General features: G+C 38.6%; 1 protein-coding gene across 2 annotated transcripts in view; it reads left to right on the top strand.

The window, feature by feature from the left end:
* ZC3H12C (zinc finger CCCH-type containing 12C) overlaps positions 1 to 14210 on the top strand; it is a 66349-nt gene that overhangs the window by 44543 nt on the left and 7596 nt on the right. For both annotated transcript variants that reach the window (XM_057553443.1, XM_057553444.1), the window contains exons 3-4: positions 7067 to 7206; positions 13843 to 14077. In XM_057553443.1, the coding sequence (XP_057409426.1) occupies positions 7067 to 7206; positions 13843 to 14077 (375 nt within the window). The remainder of the gene's footprint in view (positions 1 to 7066; positions 7207 to 13842; positions 14078 to 14210) is intronic.

Genomic DNA, 14210 nt, shown 5'->3' with positions numbered 1-14210 from the left:
CAGGAGATCTCTTCCCAACAGATGAACAGCATTAAGGGACAAGAGAGGCATGTTCCTCCAACAGAGGACCTATTAGCTCAGGAATCTCAGATGAGAAAGAACAGGTAGAAGGTTGTCCAGAGATACCCACAACTTATATGTTTTTCTGGATGTAGGTGAAACAAGAGAGGTCAGTAGAAATTGCAGAATACATGCATGGTTCCAGTATCTACAAGAAAGGACAGGAAAATATTAAGGCAAGAAAAGGAAACATATATAAGGCTTTTCCATTCCCAGCTCTGAAGCTCCTCTATTAAGTCAGTTTTGCTCATTAGTTTGCACCATTTGCTAATTGTTTCCCGTCTGATTTCAAGCGGAGAGGGGGTGTCTCCTGATGGAGATGGTAAAGTTTCATAGGTAGCATCCCTTGTATCTTCCTCAGTCTCTGGCTGCGTTCCTTTTCCCAACATCCTATCTTCTTACAATAGTAACGTACTGACTTTTCATCGGCAAGTCCTATCTTATTTGTTGGTAGCCCCAGAAAAGTATTTGTTCCCTGTGGGAATAAGTAGGCAGGTAACACTGCAATCTTGAGTTTCTTTTTGTCTTCACCTTTCTCCATTTTTTTCCCCCAAACTGGATTACTGTTGCCAATACCTGAGAAACTGTCTATTTTTTGACATACAGATACCTTTTCTCTTACTTGTGCTTGCAACAAGGCTACCACAGAAGTGGAGAGGATTAAGAGTCTATTCTGATCCACCCCCGTATCCATGCCCATTCATTTAGAAAATGCCTTGGTGAACCACTGATGGAAATCGCTGGGAGACTCATGCAGCAGCAGCACTGCAGCTTCTCTCAGGCCAACTTTTGCAGAAAGACTGCAAAGTCTGCCATCAGCAGTGCCTCGCAATGGGTGTCCTAGGTTTGAGGAGCAGCCAGAGTTGTTGCAGAAGGTGCCTGAAGCCATGACACTCCACTTGCCCCATCACACCTGTTCCATTAGTCAAGCAGACTCATCCAAGGCAACATTCCTTGGATCTTACAAGTCGGTGTCCATCCTCACACACAGGGCTGTAAACTGAAAACATGCTGTAGAAAACCTCAGCACATTTTTGCAGATCTTTCCAGGGCACAGGAAAATAACTCTTAAGATGGATATCAGCTAAGGGAAAGGGATGTGGTACCCTTACCACATCTGATCCACCCAGCAGTACTGGATAACTTCTAAAGGGTATTTGAATCCCTGTAGCTCCAAAGGGAGAAGGCTGATTTTCCCTACACTGAGATGAAAACTAAGTTGGTTTGTATGGCACTATAGTTTCAGGCTCATGTTGCAATTTAAAAGCCTGACTCCTTTTGTTTCCCCTTCCCTCCAAGTTATCAGGGAAACCATTTGCCCACCTGATGCCTTCATTCTAAGACAGTTTTCTTATCCAGATTTTCAGACTCCTTGTTCCTTCCTCTTAATCATTTCTGCTTCCCTAGCTATGTTTTGCATGTTGAGTACTGTAGGGAGAGTCTTGGAGGTGGACTCCATACCAGAACATTCAAATAAGGCCGGCAATTCTCCCTCTTCCAAAGGGAAGTTATCCCCAGATCCTGAAGTCCTTGGGAACCATCTGTCCACGAAGCCACCATCTCCTCTTTCTAGGTCCCAGATAAGGCAACGAAGGGTGAAGGGGAGTAGAAAGAACAATAGCCGAGAAGTGTTGAGAACCTGAAGAAACAGAAAGGTGCTTTCAGTTTCTCAATCTCTTCCTTCAGTTTTTTTAATTCATTCTTACTGGCTGTCCAGTTCATTCTTTCGTTTATTTCCTGAGATCCAGAGATACCAATAATCCTTTTATTTTAAGTAGGGTTTTTCTAAAAATCTGTGTCAGTATACCAATTTGTCTACTTCAAATGGGCCTTCCTCTGGCCATTGCAAAGCAGGATTTTTATAAACATGCCTATTCACAACATGACAGTAAAATAAGCCCTTTAAGAAAGAGACCTGCTGGCAGGCTCCTTACATTTTTCTACATTAAAGCCAGTGTTGAATCACACGCAACCTTCAAGCCTCTATTACCCATTTTGCTCAGCAGGAACTCAGAATTAGCGGTGAGAGCTCGGCATTTTCCCTGGGAACCCAATCCCACTGAGCCAAAGTAGTCAAAAGAACACTTTTTAGCAAACATCCAGGGTCTCCAACCTAATCAATGGTGGCTACAAAGCCTCTGACACATTCACCAGCAGAAGGACTCACTTGAGGTATACCATCCTTGTTGCCAAATTGTTGAAATACCAAAGAAATGGAGGCCCACAGGACACATGCCAATTCGTAAATATAGAACTAGCTGTTTTTACTACTGAGGGAAAAAAACCCTAAATGCATGCAGATACAGCCTGTAAGGTGACTACAGAACTATAATGAATTTTCTTCTCTATTTATGGAATTAGAGCTACAGTTCGTAAACATCATCGTACTCTTTTAGTAAACACTCAACAGACAGTTAATTTGCACCAGTAGCTACATTGTGCTCACTCTGACATCCTGTTTTTCATAATTTTTGTTATCAGGCTTACTCTTTTTATAATTCTTTATCAGAGCCTCCTACCCTTGCCCCTTATATAGTAACCAGCACATATGATTAGTCACATCCTTCAACATGCCTCATAAGGTTAGGTCAAGTTCAGTCTCCCCCAGCCTCTCCCAGTCTGTAGGTCCCACCTGCACTTTGGAGCCACCTGGTAAGTTGTCTGCTCAGACTTTTACTGTTACTAGGGATGATTCTGGGCCTTGGCAGCTAGCAGGGACTTCCAAGACAGCAGCAGCCATTCCAGGGATTTCCTAGTTGGCATTCATTTGTTTGGCCTGATCAGGAGAGGATTGGCTGGGGAAGTATTGGACACCCAGGGACCAACCCTACACATCCCCACTTGCCTGCTTCTTTCTGTCCCACCCATAGAGGAGAAGACATTAGCCTGCCCCCACGTGAGATCTGAGGCTGGGCCAACTGCTGATTGCTTTAAATCTGATTTCAAGTTACTGTGGGGTTTTACTCTACCTGGATGTGGAATTACTATGTTTGAGAGAAAACACGCCTTCACCTTTATAAAGTATTGCCAAATTGCTCTCCTGAATAGTCATACCATTTATACTCCCACCTGTAATGTATGAGTTCCTACTTTCACACATCCTTGGCAACATCTGGTGTTTGCAGACTTTATTTTTTCCAGTATGATGGGTGTGAAGTGGTGTCTCACTTTAGCTTAATTTGCATTTCTTCACTGTTGAGCATCTTTTCATATGTTTGTTGGTCATTTGGATTTCCTCTCTTGAGAATTCACTGTTCATATCTATTGCCTTAAAAAAAAAAAACTGGTTACCCTTCTCAATGTATAGGAGTACTTTATGTATTATGAGTACTAGTCTTTATCAGTTCTATGTATTGTAAATACCTTCTTCTAGGCTATGGCATTTTTATTTTTTTATGGAGTCTTTTTCATAAAGAAGTTTTATGTGCTCAAATGTATCATTCTTTTCCTTGATAGTATGTGATTGTGTCTTCTTTAAGAAGAATTTCCCTATCTTGACATGAATGTCTCCTTTAATTTCTTCTAAAAAGTTTTACAGTATTTTCATATTTAAATCTTTGATCTATATACAATTTATTTTTATGTATGGTATGAGGTAAGAATACAGTTTTATTTTTTCCACATAAATAATCAATTTCCCTAGTACCATTTGTTAAATGATCCATCTGTTCATCTATCTGTAATGACACTTTTATCATTTATACACACGTGTATGTGTGTATGTGTGAGAGAGAGAGATCTTAGGCTCACTTGTCTGTTATATTTTTTCTGTTTTTTAATTTTTGCCAGTAAAACACCGATTGGATTTCTGTAGTTTTATGCACAAGTATTGATAGCTAGTGGGGAAGTTCCTCCTCTTTTGTTCTTCAGAATTGCTTAACTGTCCTTGGCCTTTTATTTTTCCATACTAATTTTAGGATCAGCTTCTCAAGTTCCATTAAAAAACCCTTTCAGGATTTTTATTGGGATTTCAGTACACTTACAGATTAATTTGAGAATTGCCATCTTCATACATTGAGTCTTACCATCCATGAAAATGGTATATAGTTCCTTTCATTTAGGTCTTCTCTTACTCCCTTTAAAACAGGTTTTCAATTTTCATTTTCTCTATAAAGCTCTTGATATCTTTTCTTCTTTAGATCTGTTTCGTTTTTGTTACTATTACAAATGGCATCACTTTTAAAATTAAAATTTTAAATTGGTTTACTGGTATAGCAACACTAATCTTTAATAACATATTGTCAAAGAACATTGTATGATAGATTCTTCATGTCTGTTGAAATCTGTTCTGTGGCCTAGTGCACAGCCAATGTGTTCTTGTTCCATGTGTTCTTGAAAAGGTTTTCTCTTTAATTTTGTTCAGGGTTTTGTATATGTCCATTAGATCACCTGTAATCGATTATTCACTTGTCTGTATTCTTACTAAATGTTTTCTGCTTCGCCTGTCAATTAGTATGATTGTGGATTTGTTCATTTCTTCTTGTCATCCTGTGATCTTTTGCCTTACACTGAGTTCACAATTATTATAGCTTCCTTGTGAATTGTTCCCTTTTTACTATTATGTAATAACTTTTTACCCCTGGTAATGTTTCTGCCTTAAAATATATTTTTTTATGATATTAATAGAGTTTTCTGTTGGTTTATGGTATGAGTAAGGTAGCAGTTAAGGATGTGTTTAGCTGCAAATAACAGAAAACTTCACTACAGGTTTTTAAACAAATGTCGGGGAGGTATTTTTTCTCAAATAACAAAATCAGAGATTGATGTGGATCCATCGACGGTTGATATGGTTCTATTTGCCATTCACAATGTGGTGCCTCTCATCCTCTTGCTTGCGTTCTCCCTAGGAGGTTTTGTGGGAAGGGTGTGCAGGGCTGTGGGCAGAGGGGAAGAGCGGATAATGGGAACAACCTGTTGTCAGTGTCACACATGGTATAATACCTGGGTTAGCATCTGTAGAATATTTGTCCCATGTTTGTAAGTGGTTTGCTGTTTACACACAGTTTATGAAAGTTCTTTAGTTAGAAGATGGAATCTTCTCTTGCTACAGTAAAATGTGATGGTTGTCTTTACCAAGGGAAGTCACCTGGAAGAAAATGCTTATGCAGTCCTCTCTTTAGAGCCAGAAGCAGTTAAATTCTTAAGTCTCAGTAAACCAAATGTCATAATGACTAGCAAAGCATAATACATTTAGATCTCAAAGCATTAATGCAAAATAAAAATATACTTGGGTCTTAGCAAGTTAAGTTTTGTATTTAGGAATAATTAGTATATATATTCTCACAAGAGAATGCCATCATTTTTTTATTTTTTATTTTTTATAAATTTATTTATTTTATTTATTTATTTTTGGCTGCGTTCGGTCTTCGTTGCTGCGCACGGGCTTTCTGTAGTCGCGGCGAGTGGGGCTACTCTTCATTGTGGTGTGCAGGTTTCTCATTGCAGTGGCTTCTCTTGTGGAGCACGGGCTCTAGGGCTCTCGGGCTTCAGTAGTTGTGGCACGCGGGCTCAGTAGATGTGGCTTGCGGGCTCTAGAGCATAGGCTCAGTAGTTGTGGTGCATGGGCTTAGTTGCTCCGCAGCATGTGGGATCTTCCCTAACCAGGGCTCGAACCCGTGTCGCCTGCATTGGCAGGCAGATTCTTAACCACTGCACCACCAGGGAAGCCCCAGCCATCATTTTTTATGTTTTTTCAGAAGACTGCTTAAATTTCAGTATTTTCCATGAAACCTAGCATCACTCTGTGTCATTTGCTGGGGCATTGTTGAGGCCATCAGGTATCCCTTCTTTCCAAGAAAATGTGCCTCAAACTCCCCCTTCCCTTATCCCTTTCTCTGAAACTTTCAGTGCATCTGATTTCACCTCTAATCTTGCCCCCAGACCATTAGGACAGGTCTATGGAACATAAACAGTTTCTGAGGTTTGCATTTATAGCCTTCAATACCTATAAAGCAAGTTGGTCTATTTCTGTTTTGTCCTTCAAACATGAGTAGTCATATCTAGATAGTTTTAGTGCTTCCCAGGGGACCACTAGAACAGTATATTAATATACCTAATGTTTGATTTGTGCTAGAAGTTAACAAAGCATTTACTTACCTTATTCCATTCAGTGCACCTTAGCCCAAGAATAAAGAATGTCTGTCTCCATTATAGATAAGAGTGGAGCCTTCAGTGCTCAAACTGTAAAAAAGTGTACTTATTGCATTCAAAGCAGGAGACTGTTTCTTTTAAAACATTAGAATAGTGTTACTTTGAATTATTAGGTTAAAGTACACAAGCAGAGCCTGGTGCTAGATAAATATTTATTGAATGACTACACTTTTAGTTGGGCATTTTCTTTTAGGCACTAAAACTGCTAATCCAATTTTGAATGCCCTTTTGTCATCATTAATCCTTGTGCAACACAATATTGTTAAACAGAAACCAGGTGTCTTTTCACTGAAGGACGGAAAGTGTTTCTTGTATGAGATTAAGCATTGAGTTTTTCACTTGAGTGCATGTGTGTATGTTGTTTTACATTAGTCACCTGATAAATTTTGTGCATTGCTGAATCACTGGATTGAAATATACACATACGAACTCTTGAAAAGGAAGAGTTTTTAGAAACTCTTAAGTATTCCATTCCACTGTTTTTACAGATTTTTTTTCTATGTGACTTCTTTTTTACATTTGACTGAAATTACTCTCACTGTGGCTGAGGCCCGTTTTTCCCTCTCCTATCAAAACGAGCCTGTATCTTTCTAACTAGTTAACCTTTACAACCTCACATTTGAAAACTCACTTTTCTTTATTCTTCACGCAGTAATCATCCCAGTTTTCTTTTTGTTTCTTACAGATTTTCCACTCCTCGGTTATCTTAATGTTTCTCTGAGCCATAAAACTCTATCTTAAATTTGAATTCCTTATTAATATTTTAATTATGTTATCACATCTGTTTACAAATTTGAATTAATGGAGTCAAATTTAGGTTTTGTTGTGTTTTAAGTGTTCTAAAATAATCTTTTAGCCATGGAAACAAAGAAGTCTTTTCCTGCCGAGGAATAAAATTAGCAGTGGATTGGTTTTTGGAAAGAGGCCACAAGGATGTTACCGTCTTTGTTCCTGCTTGGAGGAAAGAGCAGTCCCGACCTGACGCGCTCATCACAGGTGAGCCCGCAAGCTTCCGTGTGTACCTGAGCCAGTGTCTCGCTGAATAATCTGTGTGTCTGCTTCTGTTTACTAAGTTTTGTGTGACTGCCACATTCACTTGGATGGGACATTAAAGTTGTTTTCGAGTTTAAAAACTATTGGATTATGTTAACTAAACAGTAATTCTTGCTACATAAGCCAGTTCTTCTTTTTTTTAATTTGGAAACTTTTTACTTCAAATTTTGTAAAAATTCTGACTTCTAGAGACATACTAGGAGTCAAGAGACCTAGATTCAAATTCCAACTCTGCTAGGTACTGTCCATGGCACTTTGAGCAGCACACTGACCCTCTTTGGACCCCAGTTTTCTCATCTGCTGTATGAAATTAGGTGGTAATCAAATTCTAGTGACTGCAGATCAATAAAGACCTGTGAGATCCTGGCAGCATGCTGTCTGGTATCAAGTAGAGAAAATGACTCGATCCCAATAAAGTATCAGTATTTTGCATTATCTTGTAATTTTTAAATGTATGAGTTTCAGGCAGAGGTGTCCCCTGTAACTGTTAATTATTGCTGCCCAACATTTTGCTCAAGTCAGTGATTCTCAACTGGCATCCAACCCTTCCCTCCCCTCTCTGCCCCAACATTAACAAAACTGAGGAACCTGTGTGAAAAAAACAACAGCACTTGTCAAATCAATACAATCCCTATCAAATTACCAATGGCATTTTTCATAGAACTAGAAGAAAACATTTTACAATTTGTATGGAAACACAAAAGACCCAGAATAACAAAAGCAATCTTGAGAAAAAAAAAAAACGGAGCTGGAGGAATCAGGCTCCCCGACTTCAGACTATACTACAAAGCTGCAGTAATCAAGACAATACGGTACTGGCACAAGAACAGAAATATAGATCAGTGGAATAGGATAGAAAGCCCAGAGATAAACCAATGCACCTATGGTTACCTCATCTATGACAAAGGAGGAGAGAATATACAATGAAGCAAAGACAGCCTCTTCAATAAGTGGTGCTGGGAAAACTGGACAGCTACATGGAAAAGAATGAAATTAGAACACTCCCTAACACCATACACAAAAATAAACTCAAAATGGATTAAAGACCTAAATGTAAGGCCAGACACTATAAAACTCTTAGAGAAAAACATAGGCAGAACACTCTTTGACATAAATCGCAGCGAGATCTTTTTTGACCCACCTCCTACAGTAATGAGAGTAAAAACAAAAATAAACAAATGGGACCTAATTAAACTTAAACGTTTTTGCACAGCAAAGGAAACCATAAACAAGACGAAAAGACAACCCTCAGAATGGGAGAAAATATTTTCAAACAAAGCAACTGACAAAGCTTTACTCTCCAAAATATACAAACAGCTCATGCAGCTCAACATCAAAAAAGCAAACAACCCAATCAAAAAATGGGCAGAAGACCTAAATAGACATTTCTCCAAAGAAGACATACAGATGGCCAGCAAACACATGAAAAGCTGCTCAACATCACTAATTATTAGAGAAATGCAAATCAAAACTACAATGAGATATCACCTCACACCGGTCAGAATGGCCATCGTCACAAAATCTACAAACAATAAATGCTGGAGAGGGTGTGGAGAAAAGGGAACCCTCTTGCAGTGTTGGTGGAAGTGTAAATTGATGCAGCCACTATGGAGAACAGTATGGAGGTTCCTTAAAAAACTAAAAATAGAGCCACCATATGACCCAGCAATCCCACTACTGGACATATACCCTGAGAAAACCATAATTCAAAGAGAGACATGTACCACAATGTTCATTGCAGCACTATTTACAATAGCCAGGACATAGAAACAACCTAAATGTCCATCAACAGAGGAATGGATAAAGATGTAGTACATATATACAATGGAATATTACTCAGCCATAAAAAGGAACGAAATTGGATCATTTGTAGAGGCAGGGATGGACCTAGAGACTGTTATACAGAGTGAAGTAAGTCAGAAAAAGAAAAGCAAATATCATATATTAATGCATATATGTGGAATCTGAGACAATGGTATAGACGATCTTATTTACAAAGCAGAAATAGAGACACAGACATAGAGAGCAAATGTATGGATACCAAGGGGGAAGGGGGGGGTGTGATGAATTGGGAGATTGGGATTGACATATATACACTATGATACTATGTATAAAATAGATAACTAATGAGAACCTACAGTATAGCACAGGGAACTCTACTCAGTGCTCTGTGGTGACCTAAATGGGAAGGAAATCCAAAAAAGAGGGGATATATGTATATGTATAGCTGATTCACTTTGTTGTACAGTAGAAACTAACACAACCTTGTAAAGCAACTATACTCCAATAAAAATAAAAATAAAAACAAATGGAGTGACCACCCACCATGTACCCCAAGGGAAGATTATTTTATTTTTATCTATAATTATTAAACTTTATTAAATTAGAATAAGAATCCATAGACAAGTTATGGTGGAGCCCAGAGCCATGGAATCAGACCCTAGCCTATATAAACTGTAGCGTGGGAGGGGTGGGCACAATTCAGTCAGCAGTACCAAGACATTGGATAACTCTTTGGAAAAAATATACATATTTAGATCCTTATCTTACACCATATAACGCAGATGGTTGAAGAATTAATTGTCAAAAATCACCATTAGAGATTATAAATAGTCTTTGAATGGCTGGGGAAGACCTTTCTAAAATTAAAATTTTTAGAAGAAATTATGAAGGGAAAGATAGATTTAATTGGATCAAACTTCTGTATTTTGGGACGTTCTCTTAACAATGAGAAAATTTTTTATTTGCTTAAGAAAAAGTACAACAAATAAACAAAGAATCCATGTCCTGAACATATAAAGAGCTCCTACACACTGATAAAACAGTATATAATTGGTAACATAGTAGGAATAAACAGTTCATGGAAGAATGCAAGTGCCAAATAAGAGGGAAAAATGTTCAACCTCATTAGTAATTAAAGAAATGAAAACTTTAGGGCTTCCCTGGTGGTGCAGTTGTTAAGAATCCGCCTGCCAATGCAGGGGACACAGGTTCAAGCCTTGGTCCGGGAAGATCCCACATGCCATGGAGCAACTAAGCCCGTGCGCCACAACTACTGAGCCTGCGCTCTAGAGCCCGTGAGCCACAACTACTGAGCCCGCACGCCTAGAGCCCGTGCTCTGCAACAAGAGAAGCCACCACAATGAGAAGCCCGAGCACCGCAACGAAGAGTAGCCCCCTCTCGCTGCAACTAGAGAAAAGCCAACGCGCAGCAACAAAGACCCAATGTAGCCAAAAATAAATAAATAAATTTATTTTTAAAAAAAAGAAATGAAAATTTTAAAAACTGTTATTTTTTTACCCGTCAAATTAGCAGAGATTAAAAAACTGATAATACTCAGTGCCCGGAGGGAGTTACTCCTATATTGATGTGGAAACGTAGATCATTACAACCTTTTGGGAAAAGTTTGATCTTAAAATGTAAATACTTGGATCTACTAGTTCCCCTTCTAGGAATAATTCCCCAGAAAATAAACAGAGGTACAGGCAAAGATTTTTGACCACAAATACATCCAGTACAATATTAGTTAAAAAAAAAATGGAAAAAAAACCATACATTCATTAGAAGAATGGCTCAATAAATAAGTATATATCTATATGATAGAATATGTAGTATTAGAATATTTAGGCAGAATTTTTAATGATCTCAGGAGGTGCTCTCTTATGTCAAAGGCAGAATTTTTAATGATCTCAGGAGGTGCTCTCTTATGTCAAAGGCAGAATTTTTAATGATCTCAGGAGGTGCTCTCTTATGTAAAAGGCAGCCTTTGTTATTGTGTGTGTGTGTGCACATATACATACATACATACATATATACACATGTGTATAGAAGGAAAAAAATACACAGAAAATGATTAGAAGGAAATATGCCAAAATATTAACAGTAATTGCCTCTGGGTCATGTCCTTATGAACTCTTATTTTCTCCCTACTTCTTACCTTTTCTTACTTTCCCAATTTTTTACAGGAAACTACAATACGTTAATAATCAGGGGAAAGATAAACTGAAAAAGAAAAAACAATATTTAAACATGTAAATGAAAGCTTCTTGAGTGTGAAAGGAATATGAGATCAAGAAAAAGGGAAAATGGTAATACTCAGTGTGAGATGTGGCTGAGTTTAGTTTTTAAAATACCAGCACGCCAGGTCTCTGGAACTCATCAGTATGCAATTTACTTTGTAAAATGTGTACCACTGTAATCAGAGGTTGTTAGGTGTTTTCTCCCCCAGGTAATAATTCTTTTGACTAAAACCCTCAACCAGATAATGCCTGGTAAATTGAATAGTCCAGTCTTTTTTCACCATACCAAAAAAGAAACTTGATAAGAAATATTTTAAAGTTCTGAGATATAGATTCAAACTAGCACGTTAGCCAGGCTTCCATTGATTGAACATATATTTAACAAGCAAGCACGAGGCTATGTATCAGGTACTGTGCTAGGAACTAGAGATTCAGTTAACTTACCAGCTAGACTGAATTCATATTTATTTAGGTTAGGACTATTTATTTATTTAGGTTAGGACTATTTATTTAGGTTAGGACTATTTATCCTATTAATTAGTGATAATTAATTATCACTAATTTTCTTCCTAATTAGTGTCCTTTTAACCTCCTTAGCTGGTAAAGAAATGCAAATTAAGCAAGATGGTGATAACTATTGGGCCACTACCTCAGTCCTCCAGTCACTTCCAGGACCCAGGCATATCCTGCACAAGTAAACACAAATAAAGGGCCACGGATTATGCGTGAACAAGGACAGTGAATAAACTGGAAGCCCTCAGAATACACATCTTTAAGTAGCTGACATATTCCTTTCACAGATATTTATTGAGGATCTACTGACGTGCTAATATGTCCTTGTGCTGAGTGCTGATGGGCACACAGATAAATGAGCCGCCTGCCCTCAAAATGTTTGTTAGGGGGCACACAGAATAACTATAATATGGCAAATCCTGTGGCTGAGACTGGGCTTTTGATTTTGTATTGGTTTTCTGTGATTTTCAGAAGAGATCAATAATTACATGCATCTATTAGGCAAAATCAAGTTGAAGGACACAGTGTTCATTGAGAGCTTGCCCGGCACTCTACTAGGTGTTTTACGTGTGATAACTCATTGACTCCTCATGGCCTACAAACTGCATTTGAGGACATGACGGAGCAGGTTCAATAAGACCACGATCGCCAGATAGAGAAAGTGGCAGAACCTGAGATTTATCCGCGAGTTGCTGACTCTGACATTCATATTTCTTCCACTTCTACTCTGCTGCTTTTCTAAACCAAAGTTCTGGTCTTAATAAACTCATTTGTCTGGAACATCATGAAATCTGTATGCCAAGCTGACCCAGGTCACTCTTCCTTCCCCTCTTCCCCCGCACCCTGCTCATACTTCTCTTGTGGCGATCACAACCCCTGCTCTCCCAGTTTACAGGCTCGTCCAGCCCAATAACTGAGGCCTCCTTGAGGAGAAAGCGTTCTTCATCTTGAGGGCCATTGACACTTAGACAGCACATAGCATAGAGTAGGCATGTAGTGATTATCTGCTGAAAAGAGAAATTTTTTTTTTAATTAGTAACTCCAGTTAATAAGCATTGAGGAGAAGTGAGCCTTTTTTTAAAAACAATCATGACATCTGTCAGCTTATACCCAGCACTCTGTGCCAGAATTTACAGGGGTGGGAAGTCAGGGAGTGGAAAAGCAAAAGTAGGAAGAAGGCATGGTGAGGAGAGAATTTTATCATTAATCAAAATATGAGTTCTGGCACCTTTTTTTTTTAAACCACTAACAAGCCAGTAGAATTAGAAAGTACTGAAAGAGTATGCCCACCAAAGAGAAAATGGGCATTCCCCTACATGTCCATATTTAATCAATGGCTGTTTTCCCCATATAATCACTTCTAATTTCTTATTCACTCAGTCCAGCCCCACAAGACTGCTGGCCTTTGTTAGCACCTGCTTCACAGGAAAGGACACAGAATGCAGAATGGCCACGTCCAGAACAATGGTTCTGACTTCACTGCCTCCTTCCTTTTTGAAACTTCTGCATCTTAAGAGTCTTCCCTTTGCTACCTCCACCTCTTCTACTTTTCAAACTCTCCCACCATCACATCCACTAGTTAGAAAAACAGCACTACAAAATAAACAAATTTGGGGGAAAGAATCTGTTGCTCACACCTGAACCCAACACAACTGCTTCATTAGGATGGCGTAGAGCTAGGGATGTGTGAGAAGTTGGTTCACAGTGTAGAGCTGGGGGCTCCAGCTATCAAGCAAAAGCTTTATGTAATGAAAATCAGAATTTGCTCAGTCATGTTCAGGTTTTATGCTTTTAAAGTTTTAAACTTTTCATGTTTTTCAAGTTCACTTTTTTGGCTATTTTTTAAACCTTTTTAATTGAAAATCCTGAAGAAAAACTATTACTGGGAGTTACAAATTTGCTACATCTACAAACTGTAAATCATAATCCCTAATTAAGTGGTTACAGGTATCCAGTTCATGCTATACACACTCACTTTGTATGAAGGTTGCGAGATGTGTTTTGTATGTACGTATTACTGAAATTCTACCCTGATTATTCCTGCAGATCAAGAAGTTCTACGTAAATTAGAGAAGGAGAAAATCCTGGTGTTCACACCGTCCCGGAGAGTGCAGGGGAGGCGAGTGGTGTGCTATGATGACAGGTTCATCGTGAAGCTGGCGTTTGAGTCGGATGGTATAATTGTATCCAATGATAACTACAGGGATTTGGCAAATGAGAAACCAGAATGGAAGAAGTTCATAGATGAGCGACTGTTAATGTATTCATTTGTCAATGACAAGTAAGTAAAACCACTTACTTGCAGTAACACTGCTTCCCTGAAAATATAACTATCCCTGGGCACCTGCTACAGAAGCCCTCTCTCTTTGCCACTGACCAGACCTAAGACAGTTTCTTCCGACCACTGATGTCCC

This window comes from Balaenoptera acutorostrata, chromosome 9, assembly GCF_949987535.1.
Source record: "Balaenoptera acutorostrata chromosome 9, mBalAcu1.1, whole genome shotgun sequence".
NCBI lineage: Eukaryota > Metazoa > Chordata > Mammalia > Artiodactyla > Balaenopteridae > Balaenoptera > Balaenoptera acutorostrata.
This window is presented reverse-complemented; position numbering and strand designations above follow the sequence as displayed.